Below are 15,087 nucleotides of genomic sequence, written 5' to 3'. Positions count from 1 at the left end.
AGCTCCCCAGGACGTAGTCTGCCTCCCATGCTGCCTCACTGGCGATGTCACTCTGCTCCTGGGTTTCAGTCTGGGGCGGGCAGGGCCGTTTCCAGACTGTGCATCAGCCTGGGGCCCTGTCTGAGGACCCTGCCCTTGGAGGTGCCACGTACTCCTGCCCGGTAGGAGTGGGAAGCCAGTGGACACCTGCAGTGGTCACCTCAGGGCAGTGGACACCAACACAGGTCCTCAGGGCAGCCTCAGGAAACTGACGCGATGCCCCTCGCCCAGCCCGCTCTCTGCATCCCTGTGTCCACCCTCGACCCCTGAATGAAAGCACCGGCATCGAGGATTCACACTTCTCTTCCCAAAACTGGGCCACTGGTGGCTGTGGGCTGGGGCAGCGTGGCGGCAGGCACTGGCCTGGGTGCCCAGGCCATTTAGCAGCAACTGTCCTGGCGCTCATCACTACCCCCTCCCCTCATCTATTTTTGAAATTTTATGCGGAGACAAGATCTCACTAAGCTTCCCAGGGTTTCCTCAAACTTGAGATCCTCCTGCCTCAGCCCAAGTAGTTGTGATCAAAGGTGTGCCTGGCTGGCTATCATCTCTATTCTGGAATTTAAATTCTTGGGCCAGGGATGTAGCTCAGTGGCATTGCACCTGCCTGGTAAGCACAAGGTCCTGAGTTTGATCCCCAGTACCAAAAAAAAAAAAAAAAAAAAATCTCTGCTGGACATGGTGGCACACACCTGTACCAGGCCTTGAGACCCAGGCAGGAGGCTCCTGAGTTCAAGGCCAGTGTGGGTTACGTAATGAAACCCTGTCTTGGAAAAAAAAAAAAGGCCAGGGGTGTAGTTCAGTGTGCAGGTCCTGGACTCAGGCCACGGAACAGAAAAACAAAACAGCCCATAGAAAGCCCCAAGAAACAGAACACATTTCTTCCTCATTCTGTTTTTGCACCTCCTCTTTGCTCAGTGCTGCAGGACTTTACACGAGACCCAAGACAGATAACAATATTTTCTTTCAATCTTCCTAAATACTGCATTTAATAGTAAGCCTAAGTAAGAAATCTTCCTTCACCTCAGAAATACTGTCAAAATAAAATGAAGCAGCCGGGCGTGGTGGAGCACGCCTGGAATCCCGGCACTCGGAGCCCGAGGCAGAAGGATCACAGTGAGTTCAAGGCCAATCCGACTCCACCGTGAGTCCTAGGCCAGCCAGAACCGCACAGCCACACTGTTTCAAAAAACAAGAGCCCAAGGCAGTGCAGCGCCACACCAGTCGGTGTCACAGGTATCAAAGACCAGCCACTGGCAGGGAAGGCGGAAGGGGGGGCTCCTCAAAGTCACCCAGAAGCTGAGCTCTGGCACCATCACAGGGCTGGCAGAGGTGAGGCATGGCCCGGAGATGCTCCTAGGGTAGGGACCCGAGGGGCCGCACTCTCCGCTAGGCCTGCTGAAGGAGTAAACACAAGGTCACTGGGCTTCTCAGGGACCAAGCCTGCAAGCAAGGCGGAAGGACCTGCCATGCCGCCAGGACCCTGGCTTAATTAAAGACAGTGACTGGGGAACCTGCATACACTTTCCTCACTGGAAGCCAGGGATTTAGCTCAGTGGTGCCTCCGCCTGCCTCACAAGTGCAAGGACCCGAGTTCGATCCCTAGTACCAAAAAAAAAAGAAAAAAAAAAGGACACTTCACTTCCCTCACTGGAGGATGAGCAGGTGTCGGAATGACCATTCGATGAGGCTACTGCTGTAGACTGGAGGCTGGCACACTGCCCGAGGGAGGGCGGCTGCCTGTTTCACACACACTATGCTACTCAACGCAGCGTGGCTTGTTTACCTCTTTGAGTGGCTGTGTCAGGGCTCTAGCAGCACATCTGAGTATTGGAAGGGGTCTGCAAGCCAAACTATTTCCTGGCTGGTTTGTCAGGAAAAAGCCGGATTTTAAGTTAGCTAATTCTTAGCTAATCCTGTCCTTTACATTTGGAGTGAGCTTCTCCCAGTATGAAAATGCTAATGACAGAAGATGCCGAGGGAGAAACCGAGCGAGAGTCACTTCGGCCATCACCTGTGGCTTAGGGGGAACAGATCACTCCTATCGTGGAGACTCAGGTACAAGAGGTGCACAAGAGCCTCAGGTCTCTGCAGAACAAAGGAGGGGATGCTGGGGACCACCAGAAAGGGACCAATGGGCCCCTTCTGAGACTTATTCCTGGCGAGGCGAGTGAGGAGTGGAGGGAGGGAAGGAGAAAGGGCGGAGGCAGGTGGCGCAGCTTGGCAGTGCAGGGTCAGGAGCAGGAGGCGGGAGGCAGTGTGAGGTCTCCAGGAGGAAGTCACACCAGCCGAGGCAGCCAGCAGGTGGAGGGCACAGAGACTGGGAGGACAGGGAGGTGGTGGCCATGGAGGGAAGACCTGCACCTCCCTGGGGCTGGGGCTGGGGCTGGGGCTGCAGCTGACATCCCCGCCAGAGGAGAGGACACAAACAGGTCCGACCGCCTCTGGTGCAGCCTGAAGAAAGCGCCGCAGGCAGGAAAGGATCCCTGCGTGGTGGGTGCCCCAGGCTCACCTCAGACTGTTACCAGTGTGGGTGTCAAGACTGCAGATGCTAACAGGACCAGCGACTGGTCGCAGGCTGGGGGCAGCGGCAGGCCTGGAAGCCCGGCTCTGGGTTCCAAGTGGATTCTTGCCGGCGGCTCCAAATGCCCACTCCCCGGCCCCTTTTCCCATCTGGGACAAACCGGCCGCACGTGGCACTGTCTCGCACACATTCGCTTCTCCAATGCACGTGCTGTCTGCAAACCTCACCACCCCGAGTCAGCCCTACTTTCAGACCCCTTCAGGTTAAATTCAGAATTGCCCAGTTTCTAAGTAGGCCTAACACCCACAGTTCCAGGGCACTGAACCTCGCCTTTAACTAAAGGTTAAAGGACTCTGCTTCGCAGAGAGTGAGAAAGTTCACATTGCTAAAGCGGCAGTCTGGTGAGCTTCTGTCTGAAAATGCCCGGCCAAGCCAAACAAGCACAGCACTGCAAAACCTCGGCAACCTCTGTGCGATGAACATAGTGCTGGGATTTCGGCATCCCACTCTGCCTCCGGGAGTTTCCAGACTTTGCTCACACAAGCCGCCCCAAAATCTGGGGCCCAAAGTGGCCAGGAGGCCCAGCACCGGCCCCCGGCAGAATCCACTGCTCACACATTTCCTCACCATCCTCACTGCCTCCAGAGGCAACTGACAAAGCAAAGCTGCACCCGGCCCCCACACTGGGGCTCCCACTGGATACGACAGCGAGCCCAATCTCTACACATGGGAGCCACTTGCAGAAAACAAATCTGCCTAACTCTTTATTTAACAGTGCTCGACAGGAGAGGAACAACAGCTAGGTGTGGCAGTACGCACTTTTCATCTCAGCTCTCCAGAGAGGCTGAGGCAGGAGGATCACTGTGAGTGCCAGGCCAACCTGATCTATAAGGAGACTCCATCTCAAAAAACAAAACAAAATGAGAGGGATGATTTCATCAGACTATTATGCAGAGGATAAAAGGCCAGAGTGAGTGTGCCCGGCGTCCAGAGGAGCCTGCAGGCCTGCAGGCCACGGCTGGGCTCCTGCTCGGCCCTTCTCACTAAGAGGAGGCTCACTGTCGAGGGGAAGAGCAGCCTCACTCATTTCCTGTCTGAGAACGCACTCTGCACAGGCAGACGTGAAGCAGTGGGAATTCACACTAAAGCCATGATGTACGTGCTGAAAAGCACGGGTCCTCGGGTGGGGCTGTGGCCGCCTGGTGGCCCCGGCAGCATCAGCTCCCTGCCTGCTGCTCTCTTCTCCTCCTCGATAAATGCAGGACCTTCTGCTGCTTCTTTCAAGTGGGCGTGCAAAGCACTGAGCGGGGATGTACGTCTGCCCCGAGCTGAGGGCTCCGTCTGTGAGTGTCAGGGGTTCCCTACACAAGGACCTGGTGCAGGTGCTGGGGGACAAGGCTGCGCTGTCGGGGAAGGCAGGCCAAATGTGTTGCGAAACATATTGATCTTGATTTCTGGAAACAACAGGCCGGAGAGACACTGTCCACTAAGGGAGATCTGTGCACGGGAGCGGACTGCCTAGTTTTACCTTCACGCTGACATCCTGCAGGAGGAAGCAAAGCACAGCTGCCCTCCCTGCGCAGGGTGCGAAGGTGACCGTGCACGGCAGCTCATCACCGGGAGAGAATGCAGAAACCACCACCAGGCAGGCAGGCAGGAAGAGCACAGGGCACCAGTGCAGAGTCACTGTCTGCATGTGCGATCCCAGAGTTTTAGACAAGAACTTTCACATTCAAGTGAGTGCCGACTGCTTAAAGCACTTCACCCTGTGAGTCTACAGACAACCGTCTCGAAAAAGTTCCCACATCTAACATCAATGCCATCGCCTCTTTCAGAATCCCTGGAGACCAGAGAACCCGGTCACACTAAGTTAATTCTCTGACGTGCACAACAGCACACGCCTGCCCTGGAAAAGGAGGTCACACGTGTGTGGTATTCTGAGCCATGGTCTCTCTCTCCATGTCGCAGAGCTAAGTACACATGTGACTGGGCGCATGTGCAGAACCCAGAGGAGCAGCAGAGGAGACTCAAGTGCAGCCTAGGCAGCCCTAGCCCTGGAGAGCCGACTGCGGCACAGAAACACACCAGCAAACTCTGCCGGAGCACTGCCGACATGCACCTCGGCACGGCCTCGAGTTCCTGCTGGGATGGAGCAAGGAATACAGCAAACCGGTAAAACAGTGAATGAATGTGTGAATGAATGAGGGCGCCTATCACAAACAGGCATGGTGACAACCACAAGACTGTAGAGGTCACTGCCTCTCTTCCCTTTTTTTGAGGTCAAGAGGCAGCCACCACCTCCGCAGAGCCATGCACCAAATCTTAGCTTTCCTCCAGGGAAAAGTGGGACCTTCAGTTCCCACGTGTGCACTCGGAGAAGGTGAAATCAAACGGTATTCTCAAGTGGGGCAATGTGGCTTCCAAACAGATGCTGGAGGAGGCCAAGCCCCTGCCTCAGAGTGCAGCTGAAAAGATTCCTGCATTGTGGAGAAAAATCACCCCGAACCCTTCCCCCACCCTTCCTCCACCGGTGCCGGGAGAAGCTGCGGAGGGAGTGGCTGTGCAGACGGCAGCTAACCTGGCAGGCCCACTGCACGCAGGCAGGGCATCTGCAGCAACTTACCTCCGTCATCCAGGGGCCGCTTCTGTACTCCGTATCCGTATACTGAGGGGTCCACTAGAGGTGTGGAATTATTCAAGTGAGGAATGGAATCAATTTTAGCAGCAATCTACAGAGAGAATCAGATGTAAATACTCAGTACAACGCACGGCTGTATTCACAGGAGCAAGAACACAGTCTCTTACTTGGAGCCGACACCACATCTCTCCCCTCCCCGGGCTAATTCAAGGCGCTATCACTAATTAAGTTTCCTTACGGTCTTAATAAGGTGTGTTTAGGTACTTCCCAAAATGTGTCTCCTGTAAGCACAGTATTTTTAAGTAGCCACTAAACAGAATAGGTATTTTAAGGGGGGGGACACACAATATGGAATTCTGTGGGAAAGATTTCAGGACAGGATTCCTTCTCTTGGGCAACACATTTCCCAAGAGCATCAGAAAAGGAGCCTGGCATGCTGGCACTGGGAAGGCGCGGCAGGAGGATCACCAAGTTCTGGCCAACGTAGAGACGTGGTAAGATCTTGTCTCAAAATAAACAACAACAACCAACAACTAAAAGGGAGGGGCTCGGGCGTAGCTCAGTGCAAAGGCCCTGGGTTCAACTCCCCACAGTCCTGTCCCCTTGTTTGCTCACAAGTGACAACTCTTCAGATCTATCACCCTAATGATGTCTCCAAGACGAAGCAGGACATGACACACGACAGGACACATCCTGCATCAGACACAGGGAGACAACCTCAGTGGGCTTCCTCACTGCCACTGCCATCAGGGAAGAACAGAACACAGCTACTAAAATTCTTCTTCAAGGGCCGGGGATTTAGCTCAGTGGCTCGGCGGCCTGCCCTGCAATCACAAGGACCCCAGTTCAATCCCTGGTACCAAAAAATAAATAAATGAAATAAAATAAAATAAAATTTTTCTACAGAAACAAATGGGAAGCAGAACTCACCCGTGTGCACTGTTCTCATAAGGAAATTAAATGTGATCTCCGTAAAAAGCCAACTCCCTCACGGCAGGGAACATTCACAGTGACCGCTCTCGGTACGGCCCCTCTGCTTGCTCGCCACGCAGGGTGGGTGGGGGCAGCAGCGGGCACAGCTTCCCACACAGCAGTCCCTGCCGACTGTGCTGAGCTGGTCCCCAAGTGCCCAGAAGCGTGAGGCTGGCTGGTACCAGACAGAGAAACCTAACCTTCACCAAGTGAGCCACTGCAGACAATCGCTGCTGGGCTCCAGGTGCCGGGCCTCCTTCAAGCTGCTCCTAGTTCTGAGATACCAGACAGCCCTCTTCTGGGGACCCAAGATCCCTGGCTGTGATGCTGTTTATACAGCTTCCCAAAGGATGGCGAGCCCTTGAATAAAGAGCACTCTGAACGCCAGCAATACCTCACCACAAATGAGCAACTCCTCCGACAAACGCTCAGCACCGCATGCAGGAGGAAGCCACAGGCTGGCAGCCAGGATGTGGGAGCAAGGGTGCAGGGTCGCGGATCCACACAGTGACCCACGGCTCATCGTTCCAGTGATGATGAGCAGAAACACAGAGGGCTCGGTGGAGCTGCTGGAAAGGGTGAACCTGGGAGGCCATTGGGAGGAGGCAATGTCCCTGTGAGACCTAACAGTGACCAAGAACTGGCCACAGAAGGAGAGGAAGAAGGGCCTGGGCAGAGGGGACAGCTCATATGAAGGCTGAGGCTGGAGTACGCATGAACGGAGAGGACGCTGCCAATGTGGGAGGAGGCTGATGTGTTCCGACGGGCAGCTCACGTAGGACTACGCTAAGGGGCTCGTGGTTTAGAGGACAGATGACGGGAGGACACTACAGGCCACATCGGCAAGAAACAGGCTGTTTCTGGAGAAGCGCTTGTATTGGTGTATTTAAAAGAGCTCCCTGACTGCTACATGAAGAAGAGACTGTAAGGGACAAAGGTGGGGACGCCTGTTAGGGGGCACTGCTCAGCCAACAAGACTGCTGCATCACCTGATTTTAGTAAGTTTTGTTAAGGCATGGACAGCAGTGCACACCTATACTTAGCATATTGTGAGGCTGAGGCAGTAGGTTTGCAAGTTTGGCCCACACTGGACAACTTGGTAACTTAGCAAGAACCTGTCTCAAAAATAAAAAAACAAACAAAACAAAGGCCGGGGACACACATTTGTGCAAAGGCCCTGGGGTTAACCTCCTCTAGTGCTGGAAAAAAGACCATGTTATGGCGCTGATCTAGATGACCCCCCAAAGTCTCGTGTGCTCACAGGCAGGGCTTTTGAAAGGTGACTGAATCATGGGGTGCTACAGCTGAAAGGACGGTCATGGGGGTGTCACCTGACGGGTGTCTCTCCCCCAGGTTCCACTCTCTCTGCTTCCTGCCCACCCTGATGTGAGCAGCTCTCCACCCAGACCCTTCCTCCACACCTTCCTGCCTTGGACTAAAACATGGGCCAAAATAAACCTCTTCCCTTCGGGGTGCAGGGCACTGTGTATGGTGTCCCAGCCACGAGGCAAGTGACGGAGACATCACACTGCACCTGTTCACATGCAGTATGTGGCTGCCTCTGCCGGATGGCAGCAGAGCTAGGAGCCACACTGGGATCCTACAGGAACAGAGCCTGCACACAATGCATATTACACGGGCCTTGAAGGACAGTTTGCTCTCTCTGTCTAGGCTGGAAAGGATGAAAGTGTGGACAAGTGCTTGTTTACAACACCCCAGCTCACACAGCCAAGGGTCAGAGTAGGGGCACCTGCTCGGGAACAAGGCACTGATGCAGAACCGCCCGAGAGCGCTCTGCCTGCCTGCCTGCAATCTCCTCTCCCATGTGCCTCAGACGAGCCTGAGCAGCTGGCCACTCAAGATGCAGACGCTGCCTCGAAGGTCTCGGCTGGCAGAGCAGCTGGATTAACAGGTGAGAACCCTCTTCTAGCCGAGGAGGCCCTTTCAGCAGCACAGTGAACTGAGTTTGCGGCTGGTAGAAGGGCTGTCGAGATCACTGGACCCACGCCAAGCTTGGTGGCTCACACCGGTAATCCCAGCACTCTGGGAGGCTGAGGCAGGAGGACTGAGAGTTGGATCTCAGCCCCGGCAACTTCAGTGACTTACTCAGACCTTGTCTCTAAATAAAAAATAAAATAAAAAAGGGGCTGGAGACACAGCTAGCTCAGTGCAGAGCCCATGGGGCCAATGCCCAGTACTGCAAAAACAAACAAATGGCTGAGGATGTAGTTCACACAGAGGCCTTGGGTTCAACCTCCAGTACTGAAAATAAAAACAAACAAACAGGCCCAAACTTTCCCAGAAGACAGTGACGAAGACTCCAGGACAAAAAGGGAAGGGGTAAAGGCATACGCTTTTCGGTGGGGTCCTGAACAGTGGGGCAACAGTGCATAAAATTGCACGCCCAGACCGGTAGGACACACACACACCAGGCACATTATCCTACTTCCTTCTGAAGGAGCCTCCTGGCTTCCACTTCTCTGCCCTCCTAAGGTTGTCAAATGTGAGCTGGGCACAGTGGCTCCCACTTGCAATTCCAGCCAACCCAGAGGCTGTGGCAGGACAGTCACACATTTGAGGCCAGCCGGACAATTTAAAGACCCTGTCTCAAAATACAATAAAAAATTTTAAGAGGGCTGGGGACCTGCTCTTCCAGCCTGCACAAGGCCTGGGGCTCAATTCTCAGTACCATAAAAGGAAAAAAGAAGGGAGAGAAGGAGCTGAAACGTGTTACTGAGCTCCTGGCCTTCCTGATAATTCCCAGTCATATCATAGGTTTCTTGGTGTCATTTCCCCCAAAGTCATACTTAGAGGAGTTACACTGATTCTTTGTTTCGGATTTTGATTAAATTGACAAGTATCCTTTTAAAACATGACTAAGGCTTTCACATTTGTACTTTTTCTTAGTTCATACTTGCTTCCCTCATCTATATCTTGGAAATTTCCACTGTGAGGGGAGCAGCATGGAATATTTAAAAGGCATAGCTCTAAAGATGTTAGACTCACAAATGTTATTGGGGTTTTTTTTTCGTACCGGGGATCGAACTCAGGACCTTGCACTTGCAAGGCAGGCAGAGGCACCACTGAGCTCAATCTCCAGCCCTCCCAAATGTTAGATATGAGCTGAACATTAAACATATAGTGATGCTATAATTTATATTACATCTTACACGATATCCTAGTACTGTTAAGAAATGACGTTTCTCTAGTACACCCATTTAAGAAAAGAAAAAAATGACTGAGAGAGACCGAGTGACCTTGCCAAAGCCGTCCAGCATCTCAGAAGGGGCAGATGCAGTATTGGAACCTGGGCCTCTCTGACCCCATAGAGCAGGGATGGCGAATGTGTTAGAGCTTTTTTTTTTTTTTTCCCCAGTACTGGGGATTGAACTCCGGTCCGGTCCTTGCGCTTGCAAGGCAGGCCACCGAACAACTGAGCTAAATCCCCGGCCCACGTGTTAGAGCTTTTAACAAGAACAAACAGCCAGCCGCAGCACTTGTGCCGCAGGTTCGCCAGCCCTGCTATAGACTCCAGGCTCCCGAACCACTAGGCAGCCTGCCTCCCTGTCCTTCCTTAAACATCTCAGCTCCTGAGAGCATAAACCCTCAGGACTTCCAGCCAAGGAGCTCAGGCATTTCCTCCTGGCCCAATCATGGTTCCAAGCAGTAGCTACTCCAGCCTTTGGTCCAGAACGAGCACCTTCAGCCAGAAGTCACCGAAGCAAGGCCACCCTAGTCCCTGTCTTGCAAGTGTGACCTTGAGGGACTCTCCTACCACACAAGCCACCTTCCCCCTGGGGGGCACAAATGGTTAACTCACTCCCTGGGCTATTTTCAGCTCAGTGATAGGTGAAAAGTAAACCGCGCCACAGCCATCCAGCCTCCACTCCACCAGCCAGCAGGAATGCAGGGTGAGCACCGTCCCAGGGACCAGACCTGGTTTCCCAGCCAGCAAGGAAAGTATGTGGCCCTGGGTAAGCCCTTCAGGGGCCCTGCCCCTTGGCACCTGTAAAACAAAGGGCAGGCTGAGCCCATTTCCCACAGAAACACACAGCTGATTCTGGGGGGTTCAAGGACCGACATCCGAAAACTTAACACCTTGTTAGTAATTTTCTACGCATGACAACATTTTCCATTTATCATAATGACTTACATTGCTTTAAAAAATATTTTAGACGAATCTAAGCTTAAAAAACCATGAAGTGAAGAGCCTGCAGCGAGCTCACTGATACAGCAAAACCCCTGGATTTCACAGCTTAGCTCACCCTAAGACTCCAACGGGAAGCTGCGGCGATCTCTGCAACCGCACATTCTCGGGACCTCACCACTCAGTAAAGCTGCAGCTGATGCCCAGGGACCCAGCAAACAGAGGCTCCAGCTAACAAGGCGCAAAAGCCCTGCCTGCGTCCCCGCAACCTGGACCCCACGGCCCACTGCCACCAGCGCCAACTTGTCCAGGAGAATGCAATGCGCAGGCTGGACCCAGCAGCCTCTGTTCACTGAGGCAGGAGGAAACAGTGTGTGCCAGGGCAGGAGAGCTGGGAGGGCCCGGAGTCAGGTGCCAGAGCCAAGTCCCACTCTCCTGTTCTACTCCCATTAATGTCACAGAAGACAGCAGATCAGATTTATTGAGCACTTACTAAGTGCCTGCCTGTGCCCTCGTTTAATCTTCAGTGACCTTACAAAGTAGCTGCGGCTGTCTTTACTATGGGATCTGGAGCCAGTCTGCCTGGAAGTGTATCCATGGGGATACAAGGTAACACATGTAAAGCACCCAGGGCCCTAGCTGGACACAAGGCAAGGAACCAGGAAGGTCTGCAACCGTAACCTCCTACTGATGTATAATAATGATACAGAAAAGTACACAGACCTTACATTTATAGCTCACTGTGTCTTCACAAACCAAAATGCCCACATAACTGGCACCCAGATGGAAAAGCAGAACATTCGGATGGGGTAGAGCTCAGTGGCAGAGCTGGAAGAGTACGTGCTTGCCACTGCTGAGGCCCTGGGTTCCAGCCCAGCGTGAGAGGGAGGGAAGGAGACAAAGTGACCGGCGTGCCAGAAGCCTGCCTGGGCTCCCTCCTCCGGGCACTGCCCACTCCCACCACGACCTCCACCCAAGGGCAGAGACTGAAGATTCGCTCTTGTCTTTTACTTGTTTACTGACAGTCTCACGAAATTGCCTGGGCTGGCCTCGGAACAAGACCCTCAGTCTCCAGAGAAGCTGGGATTACAGGTGTGCACCTGCTCCCCAGCTTAGCTATCTATTGTTTTTAAATTACTACCAGAACTGATATCCATTTTAGAGATGAGAAAACTGAGGCTTAAAGAAGCTGAATGACTGGTCCAAGTCACTATGCCAGTGACAGAACAGAACTTGACTTATACAGTCTGGATTCAGAGTCTTATCCCCTTTGTGACACTGCTATCCCTTGGGGACTCTGGGGTCGTCAAATGAAGAGGACACATCTACGAGTCCATGCCTGGCACCCAGTGCAGCACAGGCACCCTGAATGGTAGCTACTGTCATCAGGGACCGGGCTCTGCCTATCATGCCTTATTCACTGGCATAAATCAGAGCAAGCGACCCTATGACGATGGAGACCACTAACCCAGAAAGGGAGCCACCTCTCACCATGCAAAAGACGTGCGTCCAAGAACCGCTACACACACAGAAACAATGTGCCTCTTGGAGAAAACTGCTGTATTTCCCTCTGTCTCATTATTTTCAAACATGGAGGACCACAGCCCTTGCTCTGGTGCTGGGAGGACAGATCTGACTCCACGCTGAGATGGACCAGGTACAGTGTGAGTGTCTGAGTCTGTGCTGGCCCAGCACCCCATGACAGGCCAGATCCAGTGGCTCTTCAGATAACGGGAAGTGAGCTGCACCGCAATACTCTGTCTCGCAAGCAATTTGTCACAGTCCATTATCAGGATAAAAGTGCAGTTTGTGACGCCACAAGTCGTCATGGCTACTATTCTCCTCTTTTATAATAAAACTGCAAATGCGAAACATTTCCATTGGAATGACTCTAAGGTAAAGCAACAAGTAAAAGGACTGGACTGAACATAGGACAGGAGGGAGTCTGAATACATACCCAACGTAGCATAGTAGGAAGCAAAAGAACCACAATAATATGGTCAGGTAGACAGAAGCTTTCAACGTTCATGACTTGGGACCAGTAAGTGTCTGACATACCCCGTAAAGCACTGCCTGTGTGTGTGTGTGACTGCAACTGGGCCCAGGGCCTTACGCACGCTAGCTAAGTGCTCTACCACTTGGCCACCTCCCTAGCCTATGTATTGTGACATCTGAGTCACAGAGTACAACGTGGTTCCATGAAAAGAGTGCACAGTGTCACCGGACTTCAGCATATTTACCATGCACACCTCCCCAGGCAGGCAGGAGTTAATGCATGTAACCTATTAAACACGCTGAGAGGCCAGTTAGAGTTTACCCCTGTATAAGTGGATGCACATTGAGGCCACACTCTTCAGTGAAATATACGGGACACACTGGAGTAAATACCGAATAGTTTCTCTGGTGTGAAGAACAAGCAGTGTAAATAAGGTTCAAATGCTATAACTGACAGTGTGAAATAGGAAGAAAATGGCTAACGGGGAAGTGAGGAGGGGAAAGGAAATAAGGGAAAAGAAAAAATACGAAAAAATGGAAACAAAGTCTCTAAATAGGAAAGGGTGAAAGGGATGAAGGGAGGGTAGGGGAATGGGGAAAAAATGAACCAAGATACACCAGGTAAAGGTACAAGATCCCAGTCATAAATGTGACTGTACCGTCTGCCCTAAATGTACCAATAAACTTAATGGAGGTAGAGTTCACCCCTGCCTGCACATCCTGGACCTACCTGCCCACTCACTCTTTTCCAGGGGTGATCTAGTACTTGACAGCCCGTACTCCAACCCTGTATGGACCACCTCCCTCAAGGTCCTGCAGCTACTTACAGGGAACTTAGACCCCCTAAGCACCCATCCAGAGATCTTTCCATCAGAAATTTCAGGTGAAAAGCAGAGATGGTGGGCTCAAAATCTGGAAAGGGATCAGCAACCAGGCATCTCTGGCGGTGAGAAATGGTTAGCAGCGTGGCCCTGGGGTGAAGGCAACGCCCACGTGAAAAGGAGGCAGCTATTCAGCTCCTGCTGAGGGCTGCCACACAGGACAAAGTGGTCAAATCTTTTCTAAAGAAGCTAAAAATCTCAACGTTTATACAAAAATCACTTTTTAAATATTGATTTTATGTGGATCAAACAGAGCAAGCCTCCAACGTCAATCTTCTCTAGCCCATGGGCCACTAGTGGGAGAACTGTGATCTAGGTATCTACAAGACAACGGGAGCTTTGAAAGAAAGCAAAGTCTCACAGAACATACACCTGGGATAGGGACAGCAGATCGAGTGAAGTCTTGGCTGAAAATGGGACAAGGCTCGGAATCATTCAATGAATGGAGCTCATTTACCATCGACTTCTCCAATCAGAAGCTCGGCATTTCCATTAACATGCAGGGACCCAAACAGGCTCTGTGCCGTCACCCACACTCTAAGGAGGACTCGCTCTTTGCAGGGTACTTTACTGGGTCCATCAAAGCAGTTACAGGAGCAGTCCAGGGATTGCATGCAGACACTGCTTTCCTTCAAGTGTCCGAGGAAGCTAATGACGGCACAGGTAGGAGTTAAGTGCCCTGTAAAATGCCTACTTGAGCAATTCACATCTCTGGACTGTCCACAACACCGTCTCAATGGTGTACAACTAAAATCTCCTGGGCATCCAATACACCGGGTGGCACGATGAGTCAAAACCGTGTGTATGACATGAGCAAAGGCAGAATCTACCAAGGCACAGCCAACAGCCAACGATGGAGCATGTTCTCTTAATGGCAGACGCACATCGCTGTTAAAGGAAATACCATGCTGGTAGAAGAGTCAGCACCTTCAAGCACTAACGTCCTGATCAGCCCATTACAATTTTCCACCGCCCTGGCTCAAAGCAGGAAGCAGCAACATGGGGATGCATTTCTGGAGAGCTGAATCTCTCAGGCAACACACCATTCAACATTTCCCCCAAAAAGCTATGAGTTAAAAACTAAGTTCCAAGCCCAAAAAGCCAACAAAATGTTATTCCAATTGGTTTTACAATGGCTTGGTCAGTCATCTGGGTGCAGTGCTGCAGAGATGCCGAGCTCCACGAGGCAGCATTTATACTGCCTTCTGCACAACAGAACACTGCAGTTACGCAATGCGAAGGGGGACTGCTTGGGTCTAGACCTAAACAGGAGCTCAAGGTCCAGGGGTATTAGCAGAGCCAGGCCTGGTGGCCCATGCCTGTAGTCCTAGAGCTCTGGCACACCAAGGTGGGAGGATTGAGAGTTCAAGCTCAGCCTGGGCAACCTAGTGACTTAGCAAGACTCTACCTCAAAAATAAATAAGCAAATAAATAAATGGGCTTGGGAATGTGGTTCAGTGTGAAGGCTCTTGGTTCATCCCCAGTGCCCACCCCCTCAAGAATGTTAGCAGTTTGGCAAGAGAACCTCTTCTCTTTTGAAGATGCCTGACAGAAGCTGGTCCAGCCCAAGGGCAGCTCTCGGGAACCTGTAACATGGTGGCAGCGCATTACCTCGTTAATATGTGATCGCGTGCACTCTATGACAGGTACTACTAAGCTATTGGTAGACTTTCCAGAGAAACTGAAAAAAGAAAAATAAAACAGACTTGTATCCGCTGGCCCATGATCTCAGTGAAGTCCCTTGTAACTCAGATGACAGGACACAGGTACACAGCATGGATACGGAACAAGACAACCCACTTTGGCTTTAAGCCCACATCTCATCTGTATTGGGATCCTCCCTTCTCCAAATGAATGGAAGAAATATTTTGTGTGCACTAATCACGGACTT

At 52.0% G+C, this 15,087-nt stretch overlaps 1 protein-coding gene across 1 annotated transcript in view; it reads right to left on the bottom strand.

Moving 5' to 3' along the window:
• The window catches only part of Fubp3 (far upstream element binding protein 3), a 30,211-nt gene extending 24,810 nt beyond the window's left edge, over positions 1 to 5,401 (bottom strand). Inside the window, exons 1-2 of the mRNA XM_033758983.1 lie at positions 5,369 to 5,401; positions 5,187 to 5,292 (exon numbers count right to left, since the gene is read on the bottom strand). Of these exons, the coding sequence (XP_033614874.1) occupies positions 5,187 to 5,292; positions 5,369 to 5,386 (124 nt within the window). The 5' untranslated portion in view covers positions 5,387 to 5,401. The remainder of the gene's footprint in view (positions 1 to 5,186; positions 5,293 to 5,368) is intronic.
• Between the last annotated feature and the right edge of the window lie 9,686 nt (positions 5,402 to 15,087).

The sequence above is a fragment of the Fukomys damarensis genome, unplaced genomic scaffold, assembly GCF_012274545.1.
Source record: "Fukomys damarensis isolate Sample0158 unplaced genomic scaffold, DMR_v1.0_HiC HiC_scaffold_36, whole genome shotgun sequence".
In the NCBI taxonomy this organism is placed as follows: Eukaryota; Metazoa; Chordata; class Mammalia; order Rodentia; family Bathyergidae; genus Fukomys; species Fukomys damarensis.
This window is presented reverse-complemented; position numbering and strand designations above follow the sequence as displayed.